General features: G+C 38.9%; 1 protein-coding gene across 1 annotated transcript in view; it reads right to left on the bottom strand.

Moving 5' to 3' along the window:
• Positions 1 to 23,889, bottom strand: part of zmynd10 (zinc finger, MYND-type containing 10) — a 45,581-nt gene extending 21,692 nt beyond the window's left edge. The window contains 8 exon segments of the mRNA XM_072280644.1: positions 1,900 to 2,072; positions 7,657 to 7,760; positions 11,140 to 11,228; positions 14,551 to 14,676; positions 16,481 to 16,534; positions 18,662 to 18,778; positions 21,961 to 22,069; positions 23,752 to 23,889. Coding sequence (XP_072136745.1) covers positions 1,900 to 2,072; positions 7,657 to 7,760; positions 11,140 to 11,228; positions 14,551 to 14,676; positions 16,481 to 16,534; positions 18,662 to 18,778; positions 21,961 to 22,069; positions 23,752 to 23,861 — 882 coding nt within the window. The 5' untranslated portion in view covers positions 23,862 to 23,889.
• Positions 23,890 to 27,690: the final 3,801 nt, after the last annotated feature.

Here is a 27,690-nt window from a genome sequence, read left to right as displayed (position 1 = left end):
GCTATTCCAGAGGATTATTTAGAATGTAATGGCATTTTCAGACAACAAATCTCTCATCTTCCTGTTAATTTTTTAAACATCTATCAACTAGCTTTTGGTGATCTGTCATAAGAACCTTCAAATCATAAACACGAGAAAGTGTGCAGATCCTGGAAATCCAAAGCAACCACACACAAAATGCTGGAGGAACTCAGCAGGTCAGAGAGCATCTATGTAAATGAATAAACAGTCAACGTTTAGGACTCCTGAAGAAGGGTTTCGTCCTGAAAAGGCAATTGTTTATTCATTTCCATAGATCCAGCCTGACTTGTGGAGTTCCTCCAGCATTTTGTGTGTGTTGCTTCAAATCAGTTTGTCTCTCAGTAGTTTGTAGCTTCTCACAACTGAATAATTTTTGATTTGTTTCTTTTGATTGGAGAATTGTTAAAATCACCCATATTAAATTCTATTTATCATTTGCCTACACAAACAGATACTTTCCCTGATCAGGTCATATTTATCCAATTTCTCTGTGTCATATGATGCATTCCAGAAATTATCACACTGTTTGACCTTTTGGTTTCTAAGTTGATTATAAAGGCAATAATTTTGAGTGGTGGTATCCCAGAATAGGACCTCAAAATGAAATCCAGTGCAATCATAGTATAACCTCTATTCCCCAACTGAAAACGAAGCTCATCACTGTTCTTTGAAACAAGATCACTAGGACAATCCAACTGGACAGTACAGGCTGGGTTACTACTCGCTCTTGCCGTTGGTGGGGCAATACAGACAGTCACTAAGATAGCCAGATGTTGGCTATGCCTGGAGATCAAAACTGAACAGTATTGACTTGGTAGTGATTCAGTTTGAAATTTCCCAGTTCCCACCTAACAGTGTTGTGTCCTGCAGGCTGCCTTGCTTACTCTGTCCCTGGTTATGGCCCTGATGTGGAAAAAAATCAAGTTGCACATTAACTTGAAATAGAGTGCAATATTTAAAAATGTAAAACTTCAATAATCTGTTATCCAACTATTTGAAAGTTCAGATGATTTGGCATCTGGCTCACCAGGTGAAGTGTGCTACACTTCCTTTAAACTCACTGGCGTTCCAGTTCCCACACTCTTTAATCTTACTGGATTCACTGGAAAATTTATTCTGACACTGTAACATCTAAAAACATCAATTGGAAGTGTGTTTGTATATTAATAATAACATCCAACTATCCAGAAAATCTGCCAGTCTGACACCACTGAAGTCCCATGCATGTTAGATTATTGCAGTTTTGACTGTAGTTTGGAAATATTTCTGTAAGATGTGCAACAGATGGCAACACACATGATGATGAAAATGCTCATTTCCGTATTGCCTTTGTGTACATTTTGATGCCGTCTTTCATTAATTTTTTCATCCTGGCAAGAGAAAATTTCCAGTTTTCTGGTTCCCTCTGGAACCCTGCCCCGTGATTCTTTTGCATTGGGAATGATTTTGATCAGACAGCATTCATTGTCTACTTTGAAGTTTATAATTCCAAAGATTATATTGCACTTGTATGCTTAAAACATGGTTTATTGGAAAGCCTTGCAGGTTAGAAACCAAGGCATATTTCCTTTTTCCTAGTTCAGACTGATTGAAGCAGTTGATTTTTACCCTTATAATGTTTGAAATCAGTAAATTCAGCACAAATCATCGATTGAATTGGAAGTTGCAATGACCAATGTAACTCAGTCATTGACAGGATAATTGTGGATAAAACATCCAATATGGATATCATAAAAAGGGGAGTAAAGCAAGCAAAGAATTTACAGAGGGGGAAAAAAGACAATTAGCTTAGTAAAACTTTGAGGAAGCTTCCATACAAAACTTTCTTATAAACTGATAAACTGAAATTGGCAGACAGGACCTTCTGATAAACTATACCTTAAGCAACTGTGTTTTGTTGAAGTTGTTGAAATCATAACTCTGCTGGCATTCAGGCCTCAGCAATAGGTTGAACAATGCAATCCAGACCTGTCCATCCAGCTTGGTTATTTTCAGCTGATCCTCCACGGGTACTGTGTACCACTTCCCATCAGCATATTTCTGCAATTCACCTATTGCGACAAAAATAGATCCAAAGAAGTGCAAGGTAGTTTTGTAAAGATCCAAAAGTCTGAAATTAACTATTTTGTGAATTACCAGAGAAATACATTGGACAAAACATTAATTAATTCTTGTCCTGGGGATGAACTAAGAGAGTTGTAAGACAGATAAAGAAAATAATTCTGGCTAGTACGAAAGGGTACAGTTTTAAGGTGTTTGGAAGTAGGTACAGAGGAGATGTCAGGGGTAATTTTTTTTTTTTTTTTTTTTTACGCAGAGTGTGGTGAATGCGTGGAATGGGCTGCCGGCGGCAGTGGTGGAGGCAGATACGATAGGGTCTTTTAAAAGACCCCCAGACAGGTACATGGAGCTCAGAAAAATAGAGGGCTATAGGTAACCCTAGGTAATTTCTTTCTTTTCTTTCTTTATTCATCTTTTTGTTGATTTAAACAAACAAGAGGAGAATGATCTCAAATATATATATATATCTATCAATAACAATACAGACCAAGATTAAGATAGACATTATCAAAATCACACATATTGTTAAGCTAGCATAAAATATGTCATTAAAAAAACAGCAATTCTCCTCTTATCAGTTCATGAAGAGGAAAGAAAAAAACTTTGAATTTTAAATGAAGGAAAAAAACCCACTACACTACATTAAAAAAAAGAAACAAAAAAAAAGGGACTGGGCAGTACATTTTGAGGATACGACCAAAAAAAGAAAGAATTTCTGATCAAATCTAAAACTTCTAAAAAAAATTGAAAGAGTAATAAATCAAATTAAATGAAAATATTGAATAAAAGGTCGCCAGATTTGCTCAGATTTAAAGGATGTATCAAATGTCTGACTTCTTATTTTCTCTAAACTTAAACAGGACATAATGGAGGAGAGCCACCCTAGGTAATTTCTAAGGCAAGGACATGTTCGGCACAGCTTTGTGGGCCGAAGGGCCTGTATTGTGTTGTAGGTTTTCTATGTTTCAAATTGCCTTTCATAGATCACTTGTGAACCAGTATAATTTATTACAGCTCTGAGTTCATTAACCCGAATTAGCAGGTGAGTCAAATAAGGAATTTGGTTCTTCAGAACATCGATGAGCACAGCATAGGAACATAACCTGCATCCCATCATGTCAGTGCCAACCATGAGGCTAATGTAGTTTAATCCATCTATTTGCATATGGTCTACATCCCTCAATTCCTTGCCTATTCATGAGTCTGTCTAAATTTATCTTAAATGTTGCTCTCATATCTATTTCTACCTCCTCCCCTGGAAGCATGATCCAGGCACCTCCCACTCTCTTTAAAACAAAAAACTTACCTCCTTTCAAACCTCTCCCCCTCACATTAAATCAACACTATTTAGTATTGCTATTTTCACCCATGGAAATAAAAGGTTCTGCCATATTTTTCCATAATTTCTTCTGGCATTTGACCTCCCAAAATGCATCACTTCTAACTTGCCAGTTCTCCACCCTAGTTTCCAACTTATCTACAGTATATTCTGCTGAATCCTTTGACAACCTTACTCACTATGTACAACTCCACGAATTTTCTTGCCATCTGCAAACTTACTAATTGGACCACCTACATTTTTATCTAAAATGTTTTATATATATATTCCAAGCAACAGAGCTCCCAAAACACCACTGGTCACAGACTTCCAGTCAGAAAAATACCCCTCAACCATTTGTCTTCTATGATCAAGCCAATGTACCAACTCATCATGGATCTTATTAACTTAATCTTCTGACCAGCTTAATAATAAAGACTTTGTCAAGTGCTTTACCAAAGTCCATGAAGATAACATCCACTACCCTACCCTGATTAATCATTTTCATCTCCTCAAAAAACTCAATGAAAATAATGAGACAGGACCGGCTCTACACAAAGCCTTTCATCCCTAATATACCCATGCTTTTCCAAATGCAAGTAAATCCTGTCCCTAATAATCTTCTTCAATGATAACAGTGCAAATTTTATTACAAGTAAAACAATTATTTTTTTAAACTTAGCTTTTAAAAAGCCAGTTTGGCTTATGTAAATAAATAGAAAATTTCATATTTATGAACACCACTGATTCAGCTACTGTTTTAAAAACATTCACTTTTGTTCAGTTGCAGAACTGCAGCGATTATAAAATTTTAAAACCAGAACAGGGCACAAGATGCAAACACGAAGAAATCTGCAGATGCTGGAAATTCAAGCAACACACAAAGTTGCTGGTGAACGCAGCAGGCCAGGCAGCATCTCTTGGAAGAGGTACAGTCGACGTTTCGGGCCGAGACCCTTCATCAGGACTAACTGAAAGAACAGCTAGTAAGAGATTTGAGAGGGGGAGGGGGCAATCCAAAATATAGGAGAAATATAGGGCACAAAATGTAGAGGTTTAATCTGTGTTTCATTAATTGAATCAACATTAATAATACATATCCGGATGGTTCTATAGGTAAAAGCAGCTAGGGGATTTGTATTGAATTAGATTAATGATATCAATTGCTCATGGGGCAGTGAAAGGATTAATAAGTCAATGTAGTTTCACAAAAGCTAGATTAGTCTTTTATATTTTAAGCCTAAGGAAATAAATACAAGATTAAGCACCACATAGCTCCTTAAAAGCTCTGTCCAACTAATGGATCATTTCCCTTTTTCAATTCCAGACTCATTGAGGCCAATATTTCATCAGGATTTCTGAATAACTTTTATTTCATTGATAGAGTGATTGCCACCTTTAGTGATTTAAATCCAAATCCCTCTAGTCCACCAGAAAATGCTGTTGGTTCACTGGTCGGGCTGTTTAAAAGCAAAAGACTAAGTATTATGGGTCAGTTGGACTATCACCATGGTAGGCAAACTGATAGAGGAAAAAGTCTGGATAAATCACTTAGAAAACATAGAAAGTAATCAAAAATAGTCAAGAGGACACATTATGGAAAAGCCATATACCGTTCCTCAATTCCCCCACTTGCTGAGTGTTGCTCTGTTTCCCACCACTACCCCTTCCATTCTAGTTTACAATTGTTTATTAATTATTGCAGCAATATTTTTATTCAGTTATAGGATGTGGCTATTATCGCCAGGGTCAGCAGATAAGGCCTAATACACAATGCAATTGAGAATTACAGAAATTTTGGAGCATTAAAGGAGCTCATGTGGTCTATTGAATTTGTTCTGACACAACCAAGAACAATTATGCTTGTCTCACTCAGCTACCATTTCCTCATAGCTCTGAAAATATCTGAGACTCAAATGAAAGGTAGAATTTTTCCTATTTGTTTTCAATAACAAAAAAACTAAAGATTATGTTTGAAATTGCTCTACCTCTGTGGCACATTTGGTGTCATTTTACTTACTTGGTGCAATTAAAATTTAATATTTACTACAGCTCGGAGAATATGAGAGTAAGGCATCACGCATGTGCAGGAAGTATGTGCGAAGAAAGTACAAGGGCATAAGCGGGTAAGTCAGGGCAAAAGGAAGGGAAGCACATTGAAGAGCAGTATTTCAAGGCTTTAGAGCAAGATTTCTCAACCGGGGTTCCGCGGAACCCTCGAGTTCCATGAGAGGTCATGAGGGGTTCTGCAAGAGATTGTGATAAAAAGACATTGTTTTTTGAACTTCGTGCAATATGCGATGCTGCACTTGCAGTGGTAGTAGTGACCAAGCAGCCACATTAGCAATCTCATAAGAGGTCTCTCAGTCCAGTATGGCAGTGCACTGTAGGACCATGCTTACTTAGTTGAGTCCATTCTCAGTTTTTGATGCGAGATAGGGGAGGCCATTGATAATTGGTGAGTGCTGTATTGCACGGAAGGAAGGACGGTAGTTGCCGGAAGTGCATTTTCCGAGCATTGAATGGACTCACCCAAGGGCTGAGACGTCAGCCTCTCCCTCCAGAATAACCTCCTACAACTTTCCCTTATGCACCACTGACTGACTTATGGTAGTGAACAAACTCTACTGGTGTAGCAGAAAAATGGAGGGAAATTTTCATTCTAAAGAAGGTATTTTTATGCGCCGCGACTCAGCTACTGGCCTGCTGCTTTGCTGTTGTTTTATATGTTGCAAAAGGTGGATTCTGTAGGTTAAAAGTGAATTGCATTGTTAAGTTTACGTATCTTTTGCGTTTTTCTTGTTTAGTAATTTATAATGCCATTCTTTTTTATATTTTATTAACCCGTGTTAGAACAAGATGCAGTACGAGAAATTGAAAAGGTTTCACTCTTAAATAGTTTAAAAAAGTCGACATTTTGATGATATGTCACATGATGCTAAAGAGGTTTTGTGTGATAAACTGAAAATAACAGATTCTCTATCTAGGTTGATGAGTCAGCAGATTTCACCAATAAATTGTAGCATTTGTAAGATTTGTAAATGATAGTGAAATTCAAGAAAACTTTTTCTGTTGTAAAGAGCTGCCCAAAACAAGCAAAGGCCAAAATATATTTAAGGTTTTGCCTTCAGATCTGGAAACAAAAGGTCCGTCTTGAAGGAACTGAGTTGACATTTGTACTGATGGTGCACCATCAATGGTTGGCTCCATGAGAGGTTTTGTTTCTCTCGTTTAAAAAAAGAAAATCCTGACATTGTCACAACGCATTGCTTTCTTCACAGAGAACTGCTGATGTCAAAAACTCTTGAAGATGAAATGAAAAATGTTCTGGATGGTACTACAAAAATGATTAACTTTATTAAACAAAGAACAGTTCCCTCGAGAATGTTTAAAAATATTGTGTGAAAACCTGGACAAACAGCACACCAATCTCCTGCTACATACAGAAATCTAATGGTTTAACAGAGGAAGAATTCGCAACAGGGTGTTTGAGCTGAAAGGTGAATTGCAGGGGTACTTTCAAGAAAATAGCAGGCCAGATTTTGCTGAGTGCTTTAAAGGTGAAGAATGGCTGTAGAAACTAGTCTACTTAGCAGACATTTTTCATCTTATGAACCAGTTGAACAAGTCTCCGTAAGGCCTTGGAGAAAATGTTTGACTTCAAGTGACAAGATTCTTGGACTTAAAAGAAACTGAATCTTTGGAAAAATCATGTTGCAAAAGGAAATCTTGAAATGTTTCCACTGCTGCTTGGGCTTGAGAGTGAAGAAGGATCAGAAAGTCTCAAGTCTTTTTGAAAACAGAAATTTATTACATTTGCCTTATGAGTTTTTAAAATTTATGAAAGGTAAAGAAAGATTAATTGCAAGAAAGGTAAGCTAAGCTTAACTACCTGTGTTCTTCAAGAAAGGCTGGCTAAAAATTCATTCTCCACTCAAAAGGGCATTAACAATTATTTTTGGATTATTATATGTACAACTTACTGATCATGCTAACGTACCATGAGCTCTAGATATAATAATTTTTATGCAAGGGTTCCCTGAGACTTGGAAATCATTTCAAGGGCTCCTCCAGGGCAAAAAGGTTGGGAAAGGCTGCTTTAGAGTCTTGGAGACATGGAGTTGTGCATTTAATATCTGTCTAAATGTCTCTTAAATATAGTAATTTCTCATTAAGGATGGGAAGCAGAAAACCTCTCGCATGTTTAGATAGTCATAATCAGCCACAATTGTGGCAACAAACATCAGGCCACATACCTTTTGAATTATATCGTCTCCAGGGGCAATGCTCCACCAGGTGAACCAGCACACAAGGCAAATTGTGAGTGTTCAGCAGTCGTGTCTGAACACTGATCGGCAGGCTTCAATTAACATGAAAGAATGTACAATCAAATTAATTAAAATAGCATCTCCAATGAAAACCAAATGTTGACCAAATATATCTGACAATTACACTGTAGAATCGTCACAATTTGGCTAGGGTATTCAAATAAAAAGAAAATTGTTTATATAATGACTTTCAACTATGTAGTACCTTTAATACCCCAAGGATATTTTAAAGTGCTTTATAAAACATTTTGAAATATAGCCAGTATTGGAAATGAATCAGCCAATTTTTGCACAGCAGGTTGTCATAAACAGCACTGAAGTAACGTCAAGATAATGGGGAAAATCTTCCATCCTGACACCAGCATTTAACTGGGTATGCAGCATCGCTGCTGGATAAACTGATGGCAGCATCTTACTTCATCACGGGACAGCATGAGCTTCTGCAGGCCAACTTGGGATGCCCATCCTCTGCTCCTGCACCAGTTTTAGAATGGAGAAAGCAAACTAGTCAAATAAACTAGCTGCTGGAGAAAAACAATTTTAATATTTAGGTTATTTTAAAGCTTTTAACAGTATCTTTTTCAGTGTCGTGAATATTTAAAAAGTTTCAATTTTTCCCTCAATATTTTTTATAGATCCCAGATGCTGCTAACTAGTCTTGATGACATTGAACATCAATAGTTAATTAATCTGCAGACAGGGCTTCAAAGACTATCAAAGACTTTCACAATTCTAAAAGATCATAAGATATCAGAATTGAGTTAGGCCAACCGGTCCATCGAGTCTGCTCTGCTGTTCCATTATGGCTGATTTCGTATCCCACTCAACCTCATTCCTCTGTCCTCTCCCCATAACCTTTTACACCTTACTAATCAAGAACATATCAACCTCCACTTTTAATATATCCAATAGCCATCTGTGGTAATTAATTCCACACATTCATCACCCTCTGCTAAAGATATTCCTCCTCATCTCTGTACTAATTAGCAATCCTTCTATTTTGAGGCTGTGCCTTCTGGTCCAAGACTCCCTCACTATTATAAATATGCTCTCCACATTCACCCTACTTAAGCCTTTCAATATTCGATAGCTTTCAATGGGTACAAGCCCTCAGCCATCACACACTCCTCATACATTAACCCTTTCATTCTACAAGTTGAGTCTTTCTGCTGAACTCACTTCACTAAAGCATTGGGAACTGAGCTCCAAGAGGACAAGTGTAACAAACGGCACAGTGCTGTAATTGACAGCCAATGACTTTGCAGCAATGGAAGATTTGCTCCAATGTGCTTCAGTAGTGTAGCTCTTCCACACTGTAGTGCTTTCCAAAACTATTCATAATAAATTTTAAAGCATATTCATTGTTGTAACATAGGTACATCCCAAGATCTAATATTTAACAAGATCTTAGCTAGAATATTGAGATAAATGTCTGAATTGTGTTGGTTGGAGATTATCATTGACTATAATTGCATTGAGATGGCTCTGTTGAACAGCCCATTTTCTTCACTTGACCAACACCAAACTCCCGAAACAGACATCAACAGATTACCAAGTGAACAGAGGAATAGAATTCATGGATGTGTTTCCTTGAAAAAAAACACAAAAATTCCAAATGACTTTGGGAATTCCTGCCCCATGAGCATGAAAGTAGAGAAGGAGCTTTCAGAATGGCATTGAGAACCTCAAGTCAATGGTCCCATATTGGCCTCATCAATCACTCCAGAACCTAGAAAGCTGGAGAGAAAGCAAGTCATTTTTCAAAGTTCAAAGTAAATATATTATCAAAATACACATATGTCACCATATACCACTCTGAGATTCATTTTCTCTGCAGGCATTCACAGTAGTACAAAGGAATACCACAGAATCAATGGGAAACTACACATCAACAAAGACCCTGAGAGACTGCTTAATATTGTTAACACACTACCATAATAACCCAGTTATTCTTTAAATACTGCTGCAGAATATTTTTCATGCACTGAAGTTTAGAGAGCTTTTGGTTCAATTTCTTATCCAAGGCATAGCAGTTATAACCAGTGCAGCCTTGGGATTCCACTCAAGCCAACACTGTAGACATGATATCTTTCTTCTCCCTAGCCTGCTTACAGAAATCAAGGATGCCTTCAGCAGACAATTTTACAGCAATTTTATCCCTTAATCAATAAATAAAAATAATAACAAAGGCATTTTAATTGTTTGTAGGACTTTACTTCATGAAAACTATCTGACATTTTCCAGATATTTGACTAAACCTCAAAAGCAATTTACTTACCTCCAAAATATTTTGAGGCAATTAAAGACAGAAACTCAATGCAAGGTAAGTTTTTTAATGTTTTGAACTAGCCATAAAATTAGGGAGAAACCACTATAAGCAAACCACAAATGCGTCTTATGGTTGCAATAAAGTATTTACGTACCAAGTAACATCTGGAATAAGTGTATCAACTTCAGGGATAGTGGTCCATCAGGTAAAAGTTCCAAAAGTAATTTATTCTACATAACTGAACAGTTTAAAGTTTAAAGCGATTTAAAGATTTCTTTTTTCTCCCATATCATGGAAAAAAAAGTTAGGAGTTGAATTCAAGACATCTATGATTGAAAATTATATGTTAACTATCCAAAATAAAACTAATATAATTGCTAATAGAGAAGCAGGAATGACTAGAACAGTTTAGTATGTGTATGGAGCATTGCAACGCAAGCAGTGTTATTAAATGATATTTGAGGAGCTAGGAGAAGAGAGCGGTAGAGAGTTTCTGGGAGGAAATACCAAAGCTTATGGCCAAAGCAGCTGAAAATACAATCATCAGTGGGTTTCACAGTAATCGACTGTGCTGTAAATCAGGGAAATATATAAATCTAATTCAAGGAGCTCAAAATCTTGGTGGTTAATAAGGCTGTATATATATCAGACATACAGAGTCCTTGTAAAATGTTGCTCACAACTAAGCGAATGCACAAACATAACTAAGTGCAGAGTAATAGCATTATGGAGCACAAGGCAATGAAACAAACAAAAATTCTGCTATATCAATCTTGTAAAAAAGTACAGCAAAATATATTTCACTTTTTAACATAATTAGATGTCAAAATAATAACCTTATTCAAAGAATTATAAAATTGTCACACTACTGCAGAAATGATACTGGTAATGGTATTAGAGCACCATTCTGAAATGGAAGGAGCATATTATTTGACTTTGGGATGCTTCATGGGCTTGGGATAAAATAAGGAAAGCTTTCCTCTGAAGTCTCCACATACCACATCTCAATAAGCACAAAATTGATACTTCCTGTTGTGAGAAAAGCTATAAAATTTCTGAATCAGCATGCCAACATTTATCATACAAAATATGATCCTTCATTAACCATCCATGTTACATGAAGCAACGATCATGTTACTCACCCATCAATGTGATCAGTTATATAGCGAAGAATAGCAACAGCCTTCACCGAGATATCAAATTCCAACTCTTGACTCTGTTTTTTCAACTCCTTTATAAAACAAGACACACGCAGATAAAATTTCAACCCGTACTGCAGCCTTTCTTTGAACAGAAAGTCACACAGAATCTAGGTATATCTTTGCTCACAAATTTTAACTTCAGAAAGACAATCCTGCATATATATTTTATGAATAGCAAGGTATATTGTCAGAGCCAAAAATCTTTAAAAACTCTGTTTTTCTTGGTCTAATTTCATTAGCTAATTAAAATAATTGGTAATAAATCTGTGTTATAATGTTACCTTGTGTGACATGTGATTAGTAATCATTACTTTTCATTATTTTACACCAGTTCTTATTGTTTTTGTCTGGTGGGGGGGGGGGGGTACCACACAGGACGGAAAGAGAATACAAAAAGTTGTAAAATCAGTCAGCTCCATCTTGGGTACTAGCCTTTGTAGTATCAAGGAGTGGTGCTTCAGAAAGGTGACGTCCATTATTAAGAACCCCCGTCACCCACCTTTTTGTTGCCATCAGGAAGGAGGTACAGAAGCCAGAAGGCACACACTCAGCAATTCAGGAACCGCTTCTTCCCCTCTGCTATACGACTCCGAATGGGCACTGAACCCATGAACAGTACCTCACTTTTTTAAAAAAATATATAATTTGTGTTTTTGCACTATTTTTAATCTATGACATACATACACATACATACTGTAATTGATTTACTTTTTTAAAAAAACTTCCAATATTATCATGTATTGCATTGTACTGCTGCTGCTAAGTTAACAAATTTCATGACACATACTGGTGACAATAAACCTGATTCTGATTCTCATTGGACTCCACTAACCATCCATTCAGAGGACTACCAGATCATTTTGATCCCGCTGTATTGATAATTTTTTTAAGGCAGGTCTACCAGAACAGCTATGACAGGACTCCATAGTCGCATCTAAGGAGGGAAGCTCCCTTTTAATAAATGCAGCATCTGACTTAACTTTTCTCTTTTTACAAGTTGGAATCACAAATGAATTTTGTGTAAGGAACATAAAAATGGGATGGCACTACACACACCCTACAGCTTCTATAAATATGCTTGTCAAAAGAAACATTCAAAAGTACATGAAGCACCAGATTTGGAGATCAAATTCTTTTGTTACACTTCATGGAGGACGTTCTGGACTATCCTCTTATACGTATTTAAATGTTGCATTCAAAATCAAATGAAGAGTTCAAAGAGCACACTTTCAAAACAAAACTGGTTTTAACGTTATCTATAAACTGAGTATTCTGGTTTCTAAAATAGTCATAGTCATACTTTATTGATCCCAGGGGGAAACTGGTTTTCGTTACAGTTGCACCATAAATAATAAATAGTAATAGAACCATAAATAGTTAAATAGTAATATGTAAATTATGACAGTAAATTATGAAATAAGTCCAGGACCAGCCTATCGGCACAGGGTGTCTGACCCTCCAAGGGAGGAGTTGTAAACTTTGATGGCCACAGGCAGGAATGACTTCATATGACGCTTTGTGCTGCACCTCGGTGGAAAGAGTCTCTGGCTGAATGTACTCCTGTGCCCAACCAGTCCATTATGTAGTGGATGGGAGACATTGACCAAGATGGCATGCAACTTAGACAGCATCCTCTTTTCAGACACCACTGTGAGAGAGTCCAGTTCCATCCCCACAACATCACTGGCCTTATGAATAAGTTTGTTGATTCTGTTGGTGTCTGCTACCCTCAGCCTGCTGCCCCAGCACACAACAGCAAACATGATAGCACTGGCCACCACAGACTTGTAGAACATCCTCAGCATCGTCCGGCAGATGTTAAAGGACCTCAGTCTCCTCAGGAAGTAGAGGCGGCTCTGACCCATCTTGTAAACAGCCTCAGTGTTCTTTGACCAGTCCAGTTTATTGTCAATTCGTATCCCCAGGTATTTGTAATCCTCCACCATGTCCACACTGACCCCCTGGATGGAAACAGGGGTCACCAGTACCTTAGCTCTCCTCAGGTCTACCACCAGCTCCTTAGTCTTTTTCACATTAAGCTGCAGATAATTCTGCTCACACCATGTGACAAAGTTTCCTACAGTAGCCCTGTACTCAACCTCATCTCCCTTGCTGATGCATCCAACTACGGCAGAGTCATCCGAAAACTTCTGAAGATGACAAGACTCTGTGCAGTAGTTGAAGTCTGAGGTGTAAATGGTGAAGAGAAAGGGAGACAAGACATTTCCCTGTGGAGCCCCAGTGCTGCTGATCACTCTGTCGGACACACAGTGTTGCAAGCACACGTACTGTGGTCTGCCAGTCAGGTAATCAAGAATCCATGACAGGATTTGGCTAATATACATACACGGAAACAGGAGTGGAAAGATTCCAGATTCCAATTAGAAAAAGAAGGAAGTATGCCTTGAAGAAATTCAGTGATAAAAAGAATAAAGCATGTTGAGAATGAGAGGAAATTGGATGGCTTCTTTTTTCCCTTCTTGTGTCCTAATTTGCCAAATTTAGAACAGTGCAATTTGAAGTAAGAAACTGAAAAGAACCATTGTTCTCCATCTACATGTAATTATTTTAAATACAGCATGCTGGGGCTTATATTGGAATTCAAGCCATTCTGAGTATTCAGTCATATAATTAAGAATCATAAAATTGATGAAAAAAGGATACAACAATTCTGTAATGTTTATACCTACTCAGAGGCAAGAACATCTTTTTCCAAGATTCAGAAGACAAGAAGAAACTTACATGATATTCTCCTTTTATAATTTCTGATTAGTAAGAGTGCTTGAAATCTGCCAAAGAACATTTGGGAGTGTGTTCTCTGCTACAGTGCAAAATATTGTAGCTAACCATTTGTGCACAGCAATACCCAATAATCAAAATCTATTATCTGGGCATGTTGGTTGACAAACAAGAAATGCCCTTCTCAAGACATGGGATTTTTATGTTCATCAAATTTCAGAGGATAGATGACACTCTAGCTTAATGTCTCAGCCTAAGCAATGGCATCTCCAGTGAAACAATGCCCATAATAAACTACAGTGTCAGATTAATTTATGTGTTCCAGGAGTGAAACTGAATAGGTCCCTTGCGTATATTCACGTCTCTGATGTGGCAATTATACAAATAGTTTAATAAGGAGTTTGTCAACAGGTGGTCATGTTTCTAATCAGAACAACCACCATTATAGATTTTTTTAAATCGGCATATATACGCTCATTTCTTAGTACAGTATGTTAATGCCCAATGTCAAATGTCAAAGTTCGGAATCCAGAATTGACCACAGAAAGACATATGAACATGATCTAATCACATAGCAACCCTCATTAACAGGAGTTTAAATATACATCTTACTGCTAGGGCTGTTGATGGAGTTTGACCAGGTTCTTGCTTTTCGCTCTGTGCAGCTAGTAGGGTCATTTTTCGATGACAGTAATCGACAAGGTCCAGCACCGCTTCCTCTGCAGACTCGCACACATCCTGCACAGGAACCATGAAGAGAAATTATTTGATACATTGAAAAGTTCACAATTTCATTAAACCCAAAAGAATCCTTAACTGATGAATAATTCATCGGTTACCTTGCTGAGAACCACCTTTTCAGGATATTTAATCCCTGGACTCCTTTCAAGTTTGTCAACTCATAATTAGTTTAGAAACCTTGATATCACTGGTGATGCTAGTTTCTATTCCAAACCCACATTTGCTTCAAAATGTTGATAAGGGAACTTCATATGAACAACAAGTACCCAACTGTTAAAAAGGTGTAAACAGAAAGTTTTAGACTAATTTCATTTAACATTAATTCAACCAAGAAAATGCAGAAGGGCAAAAAAACACCAAGTGAAATAATGCCCAACTATTTCAGAAATTTGCTGCTCTCAAAGTAAATCTCACTATTTGCATTTTCCATAATGAACAGAGGTTTCAATTCGTCAGAGCAATCTTGGGTATGGTGATGGTTGAAACGAAGTGGTAGGAGATTGAGCAGCAGTAGGGCCTCAGACTAGGTAGTCATATAATACGGGTGGATCACAACTAGTTTCATTCATAAAGCTTTCCTGAAAACGTTTAACAGAAGTCAAAGCTCTATACCCAATGTTACCACCTATCAAAGCTATCAATGCTTTTCCAGTGGTTTTTAATATCATGGTGTCTTGGCATCCATCAACCATGGGATTGAGTTCAAGAGCTGTGAGGTAATGTTACAGCTATATAAGACCTTGGTCAGACCCCATTTGGAATACTGTGTTCAGTTCTGGTCACCTCACTACAGGAAGGATATGGATACTATAGAAAGACTGCAAAGGAGATGTTCAAGGATGTTGCCTGGATTGGAGAGTGTGCCTTATGAGAATAGGTTGAGTGAACTTGGCCTTTTCTCTCCTTGGAGTGACAGAGACCTGATAGAGGTGTATAAAATGATGAGAGGCATTGATCGTGTGGGCTTCTTCCCAGGGCTGAAATGGCTAACATGAGGGGGCATAGTTTTAAGGTGCTTGGAAGTAGATACAGAGGGGGTGTCAGGGGTAAGTTTTTCCACATAGAGAGTAGTGGATGTGAGGAATGCTCTGCCGACGACAGTGGCGGAGGTGGATAAAATACAGTCTTTTAAGAGACTCAGATCGGTACATTGTGCTTAGAACAATAGTGGGCTATGTGGTGGGGTAATTCTAGGCACTGTCTAGAGTAGGTTACATGGTTGGCACAGCATTATGGGCCGAAGGGCCTGTAATGTGCTGTAGATTTCCATGTTCTATGAACATTCACAGATTAAAAAAATGAAATTGACATCATTTAATAATATCTCAAAATGTAAATGTAGAACAAATGAAACATTAAAATCAATGCAATTAATCAAAAAAACTATTTACTCTTACCTTTCTTATCAGTATTCAAGTAAATCAGCTACCATTCCTGTGCCAGGTCTAATGTGATGTGGGATCTAGAAGAGGCTTCCTCAGAACAAAAGCTATTCCCCTCATTAGGTTCCATGCAGATTTATGACAGAATACACGGGGGGGGGGGGGGGGGGCAGCATGATTTGTGTTGTGGACATGGCAGCGAAATTCTGTGTAATAGTCCCTGAACTTTGAGTGTCTTATCACTGGCAGTAGCACCATGCATTATGAGGTTTTGGAAAAACAAAGCCTAATTTTTTTATTTGCTTGGCAAAAAATAGTGGCATCATAGTGAATGATAAGATAGCAATTGAACTTCAAAGAAATGCTTTATATGTCTGCTTTAGTTCAGTTCACTTAATAGTCAAGCATAACACACCTACCTTGTGGTAAAAGATAGTTTCTAGGAGGTTAACAATAGTTGCTTCATGATGGATCTATGCATGAAAGAGAAAACAGTAAACTAAACCTATCCAAATCAAAGCTAATGTGAATATTCTGAAGATAAAGAACACTACGTATGTCACACCTTTGTCTTTAAATGACATGTTTAAAAAGTTTACACATTGCAGTAAATATATGGGGAGCATTATGTGCTGGACTATAAAGGTCCACCATGCCCAGGTGCAATATTGTCTTTTACTGGCGGTGAAAATCCATATTGATTCAAATGAATGTAAAAATTAATCTATTTTAAATAAGCAAATCACCCTATTGTATCAGCAATGGATAGATATATTGGAGTGGGATTTTATAACCATTACAGGGACAAGACTAGCAGCTTATTAAGTTCCTGGGTACAGCTGCAATGGGTGAGATTGAGGTGGAGGAAAGAGAGAAGGGAAAGTTGCATTTTTGATTAAGGAGGCCATCAAAGCAGTCGTCCAAGTTAAAGTTACTGAGGGATCATCCAATGAGGTTATATGGGTGTAGATGGCAATTAAGAAGTGGATAATCACCTTGTTTGGGTTTGTACTATAGGTCTCCAAAGAGTCAACACGAATTAGAGAAATAAGTATGTAAGGAGATTGCAGAGTTGCAAGAATAATAGTTGTCAAGGTAGGGGATATTAACTTTCTGAAAATAGACTGGGCAGGAATGTGTTAAGTACATTCAGGAAAGTTTGCTCAGGCAATATATGCTGGGACATCTTGGCTCTACTTGGAACAGAGCAAAATTTAACCTACTTTTGGGAAATAGAGCAGGGCAATTGACCGAGATGCCAGTGGGAAAACACTTTGTGACTTAGTGGTTCAATTAGATTTAAAATGGAAGAGGATAGAACTGGTGCACAAGATAAATTTCCATTTTGAGACAATTTTGATGGTATTAGACAGGAACTTGCAAAAGTTGATTGGAGTAGGTTGTTAGCGGGCAAAAAAAAACATCCAGCAAGTGTGAGATTTTAAAAAGTGAGATACTTGAGAGTTCAAGGTCTGCATGTTTCTGTTAGAATGAAGGCTGGTGGAATAGAGAATGCTGGATGACAAGGGATGGTAATGCTCTGGTTAGGGAAAAGAGGCATGGGTCAGGTAGAGTATCTGGGATCAAGTAAATACCTGGAAGAGTATAGGGGATACATGAGTACACAAAAACACGAAACCAGGAGGGTAAAAAGAGGGCATGAGGTAGCTTTGGCAGTGAAGATTAAGGAGAATACAGAGAGATCTTATAAATATATTAAGGAAAAAAGAATAACTCAGGTGAGAATAGGGCCCCTCAGAGACCAAAGGGAATATCTATATTTGGAGCTGCAAACTTTTGATACGCTGAACTTCAGAACATTGAAGTATTTGTACTGATACGTCGATGTGAAAGTGTTAGAGGGACATGGGTCTAATGGGACTAGCTTAAATGGGTATCTTGGTCAGCATTGACAAATTGGGCTGTTTCTGTACTATTTCAAAGGCACAACAGGAAGGTGCAAGACAAAAATCAGAAAATGCAACAGGTAAACCCAAACAGACTACATGACAATTACACCACAGTGCAGAAAGCCAAACTTGCATTTGTGTATTTGTGGAAAAAAGTTCAGAGTGTGCTAGACGTTATATTATTCAACCCAAAAGTACATTTTATGCAGCAGGTATGCAATGTGGAAAACATGCCCCAGCATTGTTATACAGCACAGCTATAATGGTCACAATACGTTGACAGGGAATTGGCGGATCTGCCAGCCAGTTGTGTGGGCACAGTGGTAGACCAAAGTTTAGATAGAGCATTCTACAACTCACTTAGCTGTGTTATCAAGCGAGCCAAAACTGGCACACATGTTCATTTGATCTTTACTTAAAAGTTTAGGCAAACCTTGTGCTTTCTTTACATTTCATCAGTAGTCTAATTAAGTATGTCATGAATTAACAGCAGTTTCATGTGTTCAAAATAAACTTATTATTTAAAAAAAATAAATTTACTGTTTTTACTCCAACTGTTTGCAAGTGTCTGATTTAAAGCCTTTTCAGATTCCAAACATCGGCCGTTAAAGCCACCAATTTAAAGTGATGCAGGCAAGATTCCTTCCACTGATTATGTCCAGAAAATGTCTAACAGATAATCTTACTCACCACAATATATATGGGAAATGTGCTCTTTGGATTGAAATCCTGGAGCTGACACAACACAGGAAACACCTTCTGCTTCCAAACTTCCACAGCAATGAGTTCATGAATCAATGTGGGGACCTGAAATGTAATCAAGTTTTAAATGACAGCGATAAGGTCCCCCAGGGACATTTAATACAGTAATATAGTGAATGTAATAGGCAGCAATTCAAATTCAAATAATAACAAATTAACAATCTGGAATCTTCATCTGTGACCAGTAAAAACAAGGCTGATCTGTTCACTAATACTGATTAGTTACTGCCTGGCATGAATTTACAAATAATTCACTGCAGATGATATTTTAAGTAATTTTAACAGCTGAAGCAACTGATATTCTCGTTGGCAGCAAGGATTCACACAGATTATGGGTTCAGCAGAATTTTGGAAAGGGGCAGAACTGGTAGAATTCTAAAGTATTTATGGAATTTATATATAACCACATGCCAGTAAATAGTAGGAATTATTAATCCTTTACAGTTTTCTGTTTTTATTTCAGATTTCAAACATCTGTAATATCTGCGTCTGTAATTCAGTGTAATATTTTCAACATTCAGTTGAAATGCAAAATATCAAACATCTGAAAATATCTAACAGCTTTATTTGCACTTAATAGAGAAAAAAACTAATGTATCAAGTCGATTACTTTTCAATAAATTTGGGAAAAGTTAGAGTAGTAACGGGTTTTTAAGTAGGAACTGGGAGAGGGGAAAGAAAGAACAGAGCTGAAGATTTGTAAAGTGCTGCAAGGAAGGAAAGAATGATTAAAAAAAGGTATGTAAATAATCAAAATGATGATGAGAATAGTAAATTATTGTTCTCTCTGTGTGTCTGGTTGAAAATTTCTAGCAACTAGCAGAGACCCAAGAGTAGTGAAGTTATTGGAGGAATCAGTTGAACTCTAGACCACATTAGGTGGGGATGGTTTAAAAAAAAAAATAGCCTGGTTAGTGTTAGAATTGGGGAGGATCAGTAGAAGGAGAGGATTTGCAGATGTTATTTTAAGAGAGTTTTATAAGAAGCTCGGAGTAAAAAGATGATGATCAGTTGAGCAGGTGATAGTTGGTTCATGGTTAGTTATATTGAAAACTGACTGATGGTGCAGAAGTAAAATTAAGCAGACAAGCCGGGAATCAGGAGGATAAGGAATAGGGGTTATAAGAGTTATCTGTTTCTGGAGGACAATCAAAGACCCTGAGGCATCAGAAGTAAGAGTGGGTAATAGGGATAAAGGTACTTTGCAATGAGTGGGTTGGGGGAGTGGTAGTGTGGAGAGAAATGGTTTTTAACTAATGCTAAACCAAGCTTCAACACTCTGGTTAAGTACTGAATCATTTGACCTCACCTGGAAAGAACAAAATGCACAAAGAAAAGCTTGTCTTCTAGACAGCCAGCCTCTGTCAACTGACGAATTTTCAGAAGTGCCTACCAGCAAATTATGCACTCATTAGAAGCTAACAAAGTAGTTGTGCTACATGACAAAACTTCTTGAGCAAGAACTTTTCCATCTCTCCAATTCAACCATACATGACTTAACATGTCCAAGCTACTGGCACGCTGTCTTTCCACGCTGATTAGAAAATCAAGAGCTAACACTTAACTGTTTAGAAGGTTTTTTAAAAATAGATAGCCAATCAATTTTAACATTCCTTTTGTAAGAAATAAAGTACCTTGAAAAACTGCAAAATCCATTTTTTTCCTAAAAAGTTCTTGATTGCTCATACAAGTGTTATTGGAACTAATCTACTTCACAACTTTCCCACCACTGAAATTAAAAATTAAAACATCATCTACATAGAATAGATTTCAAAACTGAATTTCCTTACTTCTTTATGTTCTTATGTTTTGAGTCACAAAGTATTTCCTGACTTAACCTATCTTCTCAACCTCTGAAATATCCTGCATGGCTTGGTTTTGTTTCATGTGGTTTAATGGGTCATGACTTTTACATACCAATTTTATTTACAAATGGTGAGAAACAACATTTGAATAACTTCTCCAAAAAGGAAGTGTAGTTATCATATGATGTAGCGACCTTACGGTTTCAAAAGTAAAATGCACAAGGAATTTTCCCTGATAGGAATAAAGAATCCAAATGATCCCTGCAGTATAACTGGATAAGTAGTTCAAAGTCAAAGGCAGGGTAATCTTACTATCAAAATAAGTACTTGTTACTATATACAACCTTGAGATTATTTTCCTGTAAATGCTTACAATAAAATGAATTTATGAAAAACTATTCCTAAGTAAAGACTGACAAACAACCAATGTGCAAAATAGGCCAAATTGTGCACATAAAAACATAAATAATACTGAGGAAATGTGTTGTAGAGTCATTGGAAGTGAGTGTGCAGGTTGTGCAGTCAAAGGTTCAAATGGACAAAAGCTCATTCATTGTCAAAGCATGTACCTATATACAACTCTGAAATTTGTCTTCTCCAGACAGCCATGAAACAAAGACCATGAAAGTCATCTAGAGAGAAACATCAAAATCCACCCCCACACAAAAAATAATGACATCCTGATCATCAACCCCCAACACCCACCCCCCCCACACACAAAATGGAACAGGAAAATCAAACCCCCAAAAAGCAACCCCTCCCCCATACAAAAAGCTAATAAAACACAACAAAACATCAACCCCCAAACATCCTTCCCTCACACAACAAAACAAAAAAGGAACAGGCGATAAAAAAACACATAATATAAAAACCATAAGTCTGAAAAAGTCCACAGTCCATAAACACAATTGTGCAATCCATAAATGTAGAATCACGATACCATCTTTCGATATCACTGACATTCATTGAAAGAGAGGGACACTACAGAAGGCAGAGAGGCCTACCCGCCTGTCACAGTGAGCCACACAGTGATAGGCTGCTCACAGACTCCTTCTTGGTAGCGATCAAAAGGAAAGCCATCAGTTCAGTGTTGTGGTGAGTGAAGTTATCCATGCTGGTTCAAGAGCCTGATGGTTGTAGGGTAATAAGTGTTCCTGAACCTAGTGGTGTGGGATCGAAGACTCCTGTACCTCCTGCCTGATTGTAGTAGTAAGAAGAAATCATGGTGCAAAGTGCCTCAGCAGTACTAAAGAGAGAAAAAAAGACTGATCTTGTATATCTAGAATGCTGAAAAGACAGAACATACATGCATTATAATCTACAACAAAAAGGGGCAGGTTAATGATTCAAGTACACTTCTGTTGTCAGAGTCTGACAAATGGTCTATATCTAAAACCTTAGCTCTTTAGAAGACATGCACACCTTGCCAAGAGAGTAAATGTTTTCCTTGACAAATTCATCTTGCTCAGCAGTGACATTGATGATGGCTTGCATATTCAGCTTCTCAATATACTCATGTTGTCTGAACCACCTGTGAAATGAACAGAGGCAAAGAAAACTGAAGAGATGACATTGTGTGAGTCACAATGACACGTTGAGGGCACTTGGTATAAGTTCATGAAATTTGCATCAGACCAAGATCATTAGAGAATATTACAGATTTATAAGGTGTAAAAGTAATATCTTAAATAGCCACTGTCGTTAAAAATGCTGAACACTTAACTATATGCCAAGATGAAAAGACCAGAATGCAAAATCAAAACCATGACCCAACTCCATTTCTGAAGTACTGACTGGTCTTCTAATTCCCAGAGTGAGGAGGAACATAGAGGGCAAGCAGTAGAAGAAAATTAGGCAAGCATGCAGGAATAAAGTAGCAATGGAAGGTGCAAAGTGGAAACTATTTCACCTCAACAGATCAGATAAGAGAAAATTCAGTGGAAGTGAGTATAATGTTTATACCAGCAGAAGTGGTGGATGTGGGGTTGTTTTTAACATTTAAAAGAAATGTGAATAAGTATGTGGATGGGAGGGTTACGGAGAGCTATGGTCCTGGTATGGACTGATGCAACTAGGCAGAATAATAGTTTGGTATGAAGTAGATGGGCTGAAGGGGCTGTTTCTCTGCTGTAGTGTTCTATGAATCTAATTATGAAGCATTAAAGCCATTTAGAGTGAAACAGATTGTACAGCAATTCCACTGCAATCCCAGTAAATGTATCGAAGCTGTGAGAAAGAAACAATGCTGACAAGGCAGTGAAAGAAACCAAAGTTAACCTCGCACACCTCCTGGTGTCCTCAGATCACACAGTCCAGAGTGTCCTTGATGTGGGAACAAACCCAGGAATTTTCATCCTTCACCTCAGCCTCTGTCTTTCATTTTGTCTACACCTAGTGCCGCATATATCACATCAATGATGCTACTCACTCTACCATCATCTCAGCTGAAAACCCTCACTCTCCCACAGTGTCTTGCCATTGAACACCAATGGTTTTTACTCACTTGTGATCTTCCCAGTGTTCATCAAGGTTCTTCCTATTCACGCACCCTGCATCTCACTTTTGCTTATCTCTGATTCCTCCTTGAGATCACCTCACAGGCTCTCAAATATTCCCCCATCAACTGGGACTCCTTGGCAGGGCAATCATGGGAGCTCTTATTTCACTCTTCTTCTTCCCTTCTATATCTCCTCCCTTATACCCTGGTCTCCTCACCTTTTCCTTCCCCAATTGTCTTCTCATCCACCAGAGCAACAACTCTTTTTGTCACCCTCTCCTTCCCCAGGGTGAACTCAAGGTTCACTCCCTCCCCAAGACCAACCTCTCCATCCCCTTCTTCCCACCCCAAGAACAATTCCTCGACCTCATTCTTCCTGTCCCAGGATCAACTCTTCTGCCTCCTCCCTGGATCAACTCCTCCACCACCTCTCTCCTACAATCTCCTTCTCACCCTCCACCCACCCTGGGGTTCATGTCTCTGCACCCATCATGGGCTTTCGTTCCTGCATCCACACACTCATTCCCTACCCTCCCCAACCGTCCTGACGAAGGGTCTCGGCCTGAAACGTCGACTGTACCTCTTCCTAGAGATGCTGCCTGGCCTGCTGCGTTCACCAGCAACTTTGATGTGTGTTGCCCCTCTTCTCCTGTTAGTACTCCTCCTCTAATCTCCGCCCTCCCGCGGATCCCAGTTAACCCCAACTCCTCGCTCACCGCGGGCATCCGATCTCTCTTAGCGGGAACTCCTGCAAGCTCTCGGCGTAGCCGGCGGCTTCCACCGGCAGCAGCACCGCTTGGCCAGAACCCACCATCTCAGCCGCCATAAGACACCTCACGCCGCAGCGGCCAACGCCGTTCCTATGGCAACTCAAAACACCGGCAAGCGCGGGAGGAAGGGGCGGGGTAACGCTCGCAGTCAACGAATGAGAGAAAGCGGTGAGTGTGGAGGGGCGGGACTTCCCAGAACCCCGCCTCACACGTGGCGGTGGGTGGCTTCGCACAGTTGGAGACGAAATCCCAAACAGTGAAAGAGTGCGGTCAGATTGCGCTGGCAGAATTTTCTTAAATCATGATAACAAATATGTACTTGACTGGACTAATTCAACTTCCAATCTTTCCTGGCCCGAAATGTCGACAGTTCATTCCTCTCCATAGATCCGACCTTACCTGCTGAGTTCCTCCACCTCCAGCATTTTCTGTGCGTGTTACTCCAGATTTCAGCAACTGCAGAATCACTTGTGCTCCAAACTTTCAATTCCACTATGTTGCAAGTGCTCAGTCTCTGTGGTCCTGCACCAGCCCTCCTCTTCGCCTCTGGCGCTGCCCCTCACACCCCGCCATGCTCCCAGCAGTGTGTTTTTACTTTACTCAGTCTCAATACTTCGTACATCTCTGCCTCCAGCTCTTGACCAGACACTCCATTCTATATCCCAAACACCCTTTACCTCAAATCCACTACAAATCACCGGCCCCCTGCTTTAAACTTAAGCCCTCTGGTAATTGACGCGAAATTGGGCGAGAAGTTCTACTTCTTCTGTGTGCCGCACATAATTTTGTAATCTCTACTGGGTCTTCTCAGTTTCCAAGGTAAACAGACCCAGCCTATCCCCTTCTCCTCATTAACACTGCATTGCATGGAGTATCCCAGCGAATTTGCTCTGTGCCTCCTCATGCAAAATTACCATCCTTCCTATAGTGTGGCATCTAGGACCATGCATAATTCTCCAGCCAGAGTCTTAAAAAGATGTTGTACCATCGCGCCCCTCCTGGGTTAATGAAAATAACTACTCTATCTATCAGCTTAACCATCGTTTCTACCTGTTCAACTACATTAAGGGATCCTTGGGTTGTCACTCTGTTCTACCATTACTTTTGTCTATCCTAGCTGTATTAGTGATCCTAAAATCCATTTTACAGAATTAAACTCCCCGCTTTCTCTGTCAATCTCACTAACTCAACAATACTGTCCTGCAACTGAAGACAATCCTGCCCACCATCCACTGCAACACCCATTTTTCTTTCATCTGCAAACTTCTTACCTTTTACATTCACAGCAAAATAGACAAGTTGTTGGGTGAATTCAGCGGGCGAAACAGCATTTGCAGAGACAAAGAGATGGTCGACGATTTGAATTGAGAAACTACATCAGAAATGACTAGTCGACTTTCTCCGGCAGTTTTTATTTTGCCGCCGATTCCAGTGTCTGGGGTTTTTGTGTACTTTCACATCCAGTATATATCAAACATCTTAAACCGCGTTAAATTTTAATTGGTGCTGTGCTTTATAAACGATTGTATTTTATGAACGCATTTGGTGATTCATGTACAGGTGATATTGTGCAGCAGCGGAACATTTACCCATGCTCACCCATGGTTGGGGAAACTTGCTTCAAATTTTGTACTGAAAGCATCACTGGTCACAAATGTGAGTCGAGTCGGTAACAGAGCAGTGAGTGAAGCAATGTATCTGCGGCCTGACCGGGGGGGGGGGGGGGTCCAAATGAAGGTTGGGAGGGTTTTTTTTTGTACAAGAGAAGAGTTTGCATGTTCAAAATAACTCTGTTTCTCCATATCTGAAAAGTTTGACGAATTAGTGTCATAGCAAAAAAGACAGACCGGGACTAAAATCAGCTCTGGCATTTAAAGCAAACCAGCCCAAACTGAAGTTGCTGACAGATGAAGGTTTACAGCCTCACGAATAACACATACAAATCAAAGGGAATAAAAACAAACATAAACAAGCGGCGGGTAGAGTGTTTGTTATTTTGCCGTTTTATTTAGCTTGTTCATGAAGACAGGCTCACCAGCTTTTGACCTAAGCAGCCCCTCGGGCATTTGCTAGATGTCCAGGCTGGGCCTGCCCAGTAGGTAAAGGAAGAGAAATAAAAAGAGGGAAAGAAAGATTAGCTAATAATGTGGAGGAAAAGAAATGGAAAGGTGTAGTAAGAAAAAATGTGTTAACTTGAAACTTGACATTTTGAAAATTAAAATCTGATGAAATTAAACTCTCAGCATAACAACAAAAGATACTCAGTTACATCAGTGGAAAGAGAACCGGAGATAATTTTACAGGTTCCATCATGGCCAGGTATGTGCTACAGAGTTCTTGCTTCTCCATCACCCCGGGTCCCTTACAATAGACCACAAATGGGCTGATTCATACAGTTCGTAGCTTTCAAAACATAGAACCTAGTTCTCCAGCACTGGGGCTTGTGTGGCATTGGGACAAAGAGGTCCTACTGATTTGCATGACAGCCATGGCTGTGGTGGCTCTATCGCTCCTGAATATTGCTAGTGAATCATAGAGTAATACTATAGACTCTTCGGCCAAACTTGTCAATGCTGTGCAAGATGCTAATCCAAGCTAGTTCTACTGCCTGTCTTTGGCTCATAGTCCTTCCTTTCCTATCCATATACCTATTGAAATATCTCTGAAACACTGTAATTATACCTGCTTCTACCACTTCCTCCAGCAGCTTGTTCTGTATACTCAACACTGTCTGCATGAAGAACTTGCCTCTCACTTCCCTTCAAGTCTTTTCCCCCTCACCTTAATTCTCTGCCCTCTAATTTTTGATTCTCTTTCTCTGGGGGAAAAAGAATGTGTGCATTCACCCTATCTACATCCCTTGTGATTTTACGCACTTCTGTAAGGTCTCCTCCATGCCAAGGAAAGAAGGGCTAACTTGCTGAACTCCTCCCTGTAAATAAGAATCAGAATCACCACTGCCTTATAACGATGTTGAGTTTGCTGTTTTGAGGCAGCGGTATGGCGCAAAGGTGTAAAAATCTATAAATTACAACAATAAATAGTAATAATGAGGAAGTTCATGGGTTCATTGACTGTTCAGAGGATAGAGAAGGAGGAGTTGTTCCTGAATCATTGAGTAGGGATCTCCAGGCTCCTGTACCTTCTGCCTGATCACAGTGGAGCTGCCTTTGTGAGGATGCCCTCAATGATGGGTAGGGTTGTGCCTGTGATGGAGCTTGCTCAGTCTATAACCCACAGCATCCTCTTGCAATCCTCAGGTGAAGACCTCCGCACCATTGAGAACATCTCCATGGAGCACTGTTGCAGGAAAGCAGCATCCATCATCAAGGACCCTCCTCTCTCTCCTGCCATCGGGAAGAAGGTGCACAGGCCTCAGGATCTACGTGACCAGGTTCAGAGACAATTATTACCCCTCAATCATCAGGCTCTTGAACTAAAGGGGATAACTTCACTCAACTTAACTCGCCCCAACACTGAACATTTCCCACAACCTCTGGGCTCACCTTCAAGGACTCTTCATCTCATGTTCTCAATATTTATTGCATATTCATTTATTATTATTATTATTATTATTATCTTCTTTCTTTTTGTATTTGCAGTTTGTTGCCTTTTGCACATTGGTTGTTTGTGCTGTTTGTTGTGTTCAGTTATTAATTCTATTGTGTTTCTTGCATTTTCTGTGAATACCCACAAGAAAATAAATCCCAGGGTTGTATATAGTGACACATAGGTACTTTGATAATAAATTTACTTTGAACAACTATGCACCCACCATTAGCAAGACCAAGGAGTGATTGTGGATTTATGGAAGGGGAAGTCAGATTAACACACTCCAGTCCTCATTGAGGGGTCAGTGGTAGAAAAACTGAGCAGCTTCAAATT

This window comes from Mobula birostris, chromosome 16, assembly GCF_030028105.1.
Source record: "Mobula birostris isolate sMobBir1 chromosome 16, sMobBir1.hap1, whole genome shotgun sequence".
NCBI lineage: Eukaryota > Metazoa > Chordata > Chondrichthyes > Myliobatiformes > Myliobatidae > Mobula > Mobula birostris.
This window is presented reverse-complemented; position numbering and strand designations above follow the sequence as displayed.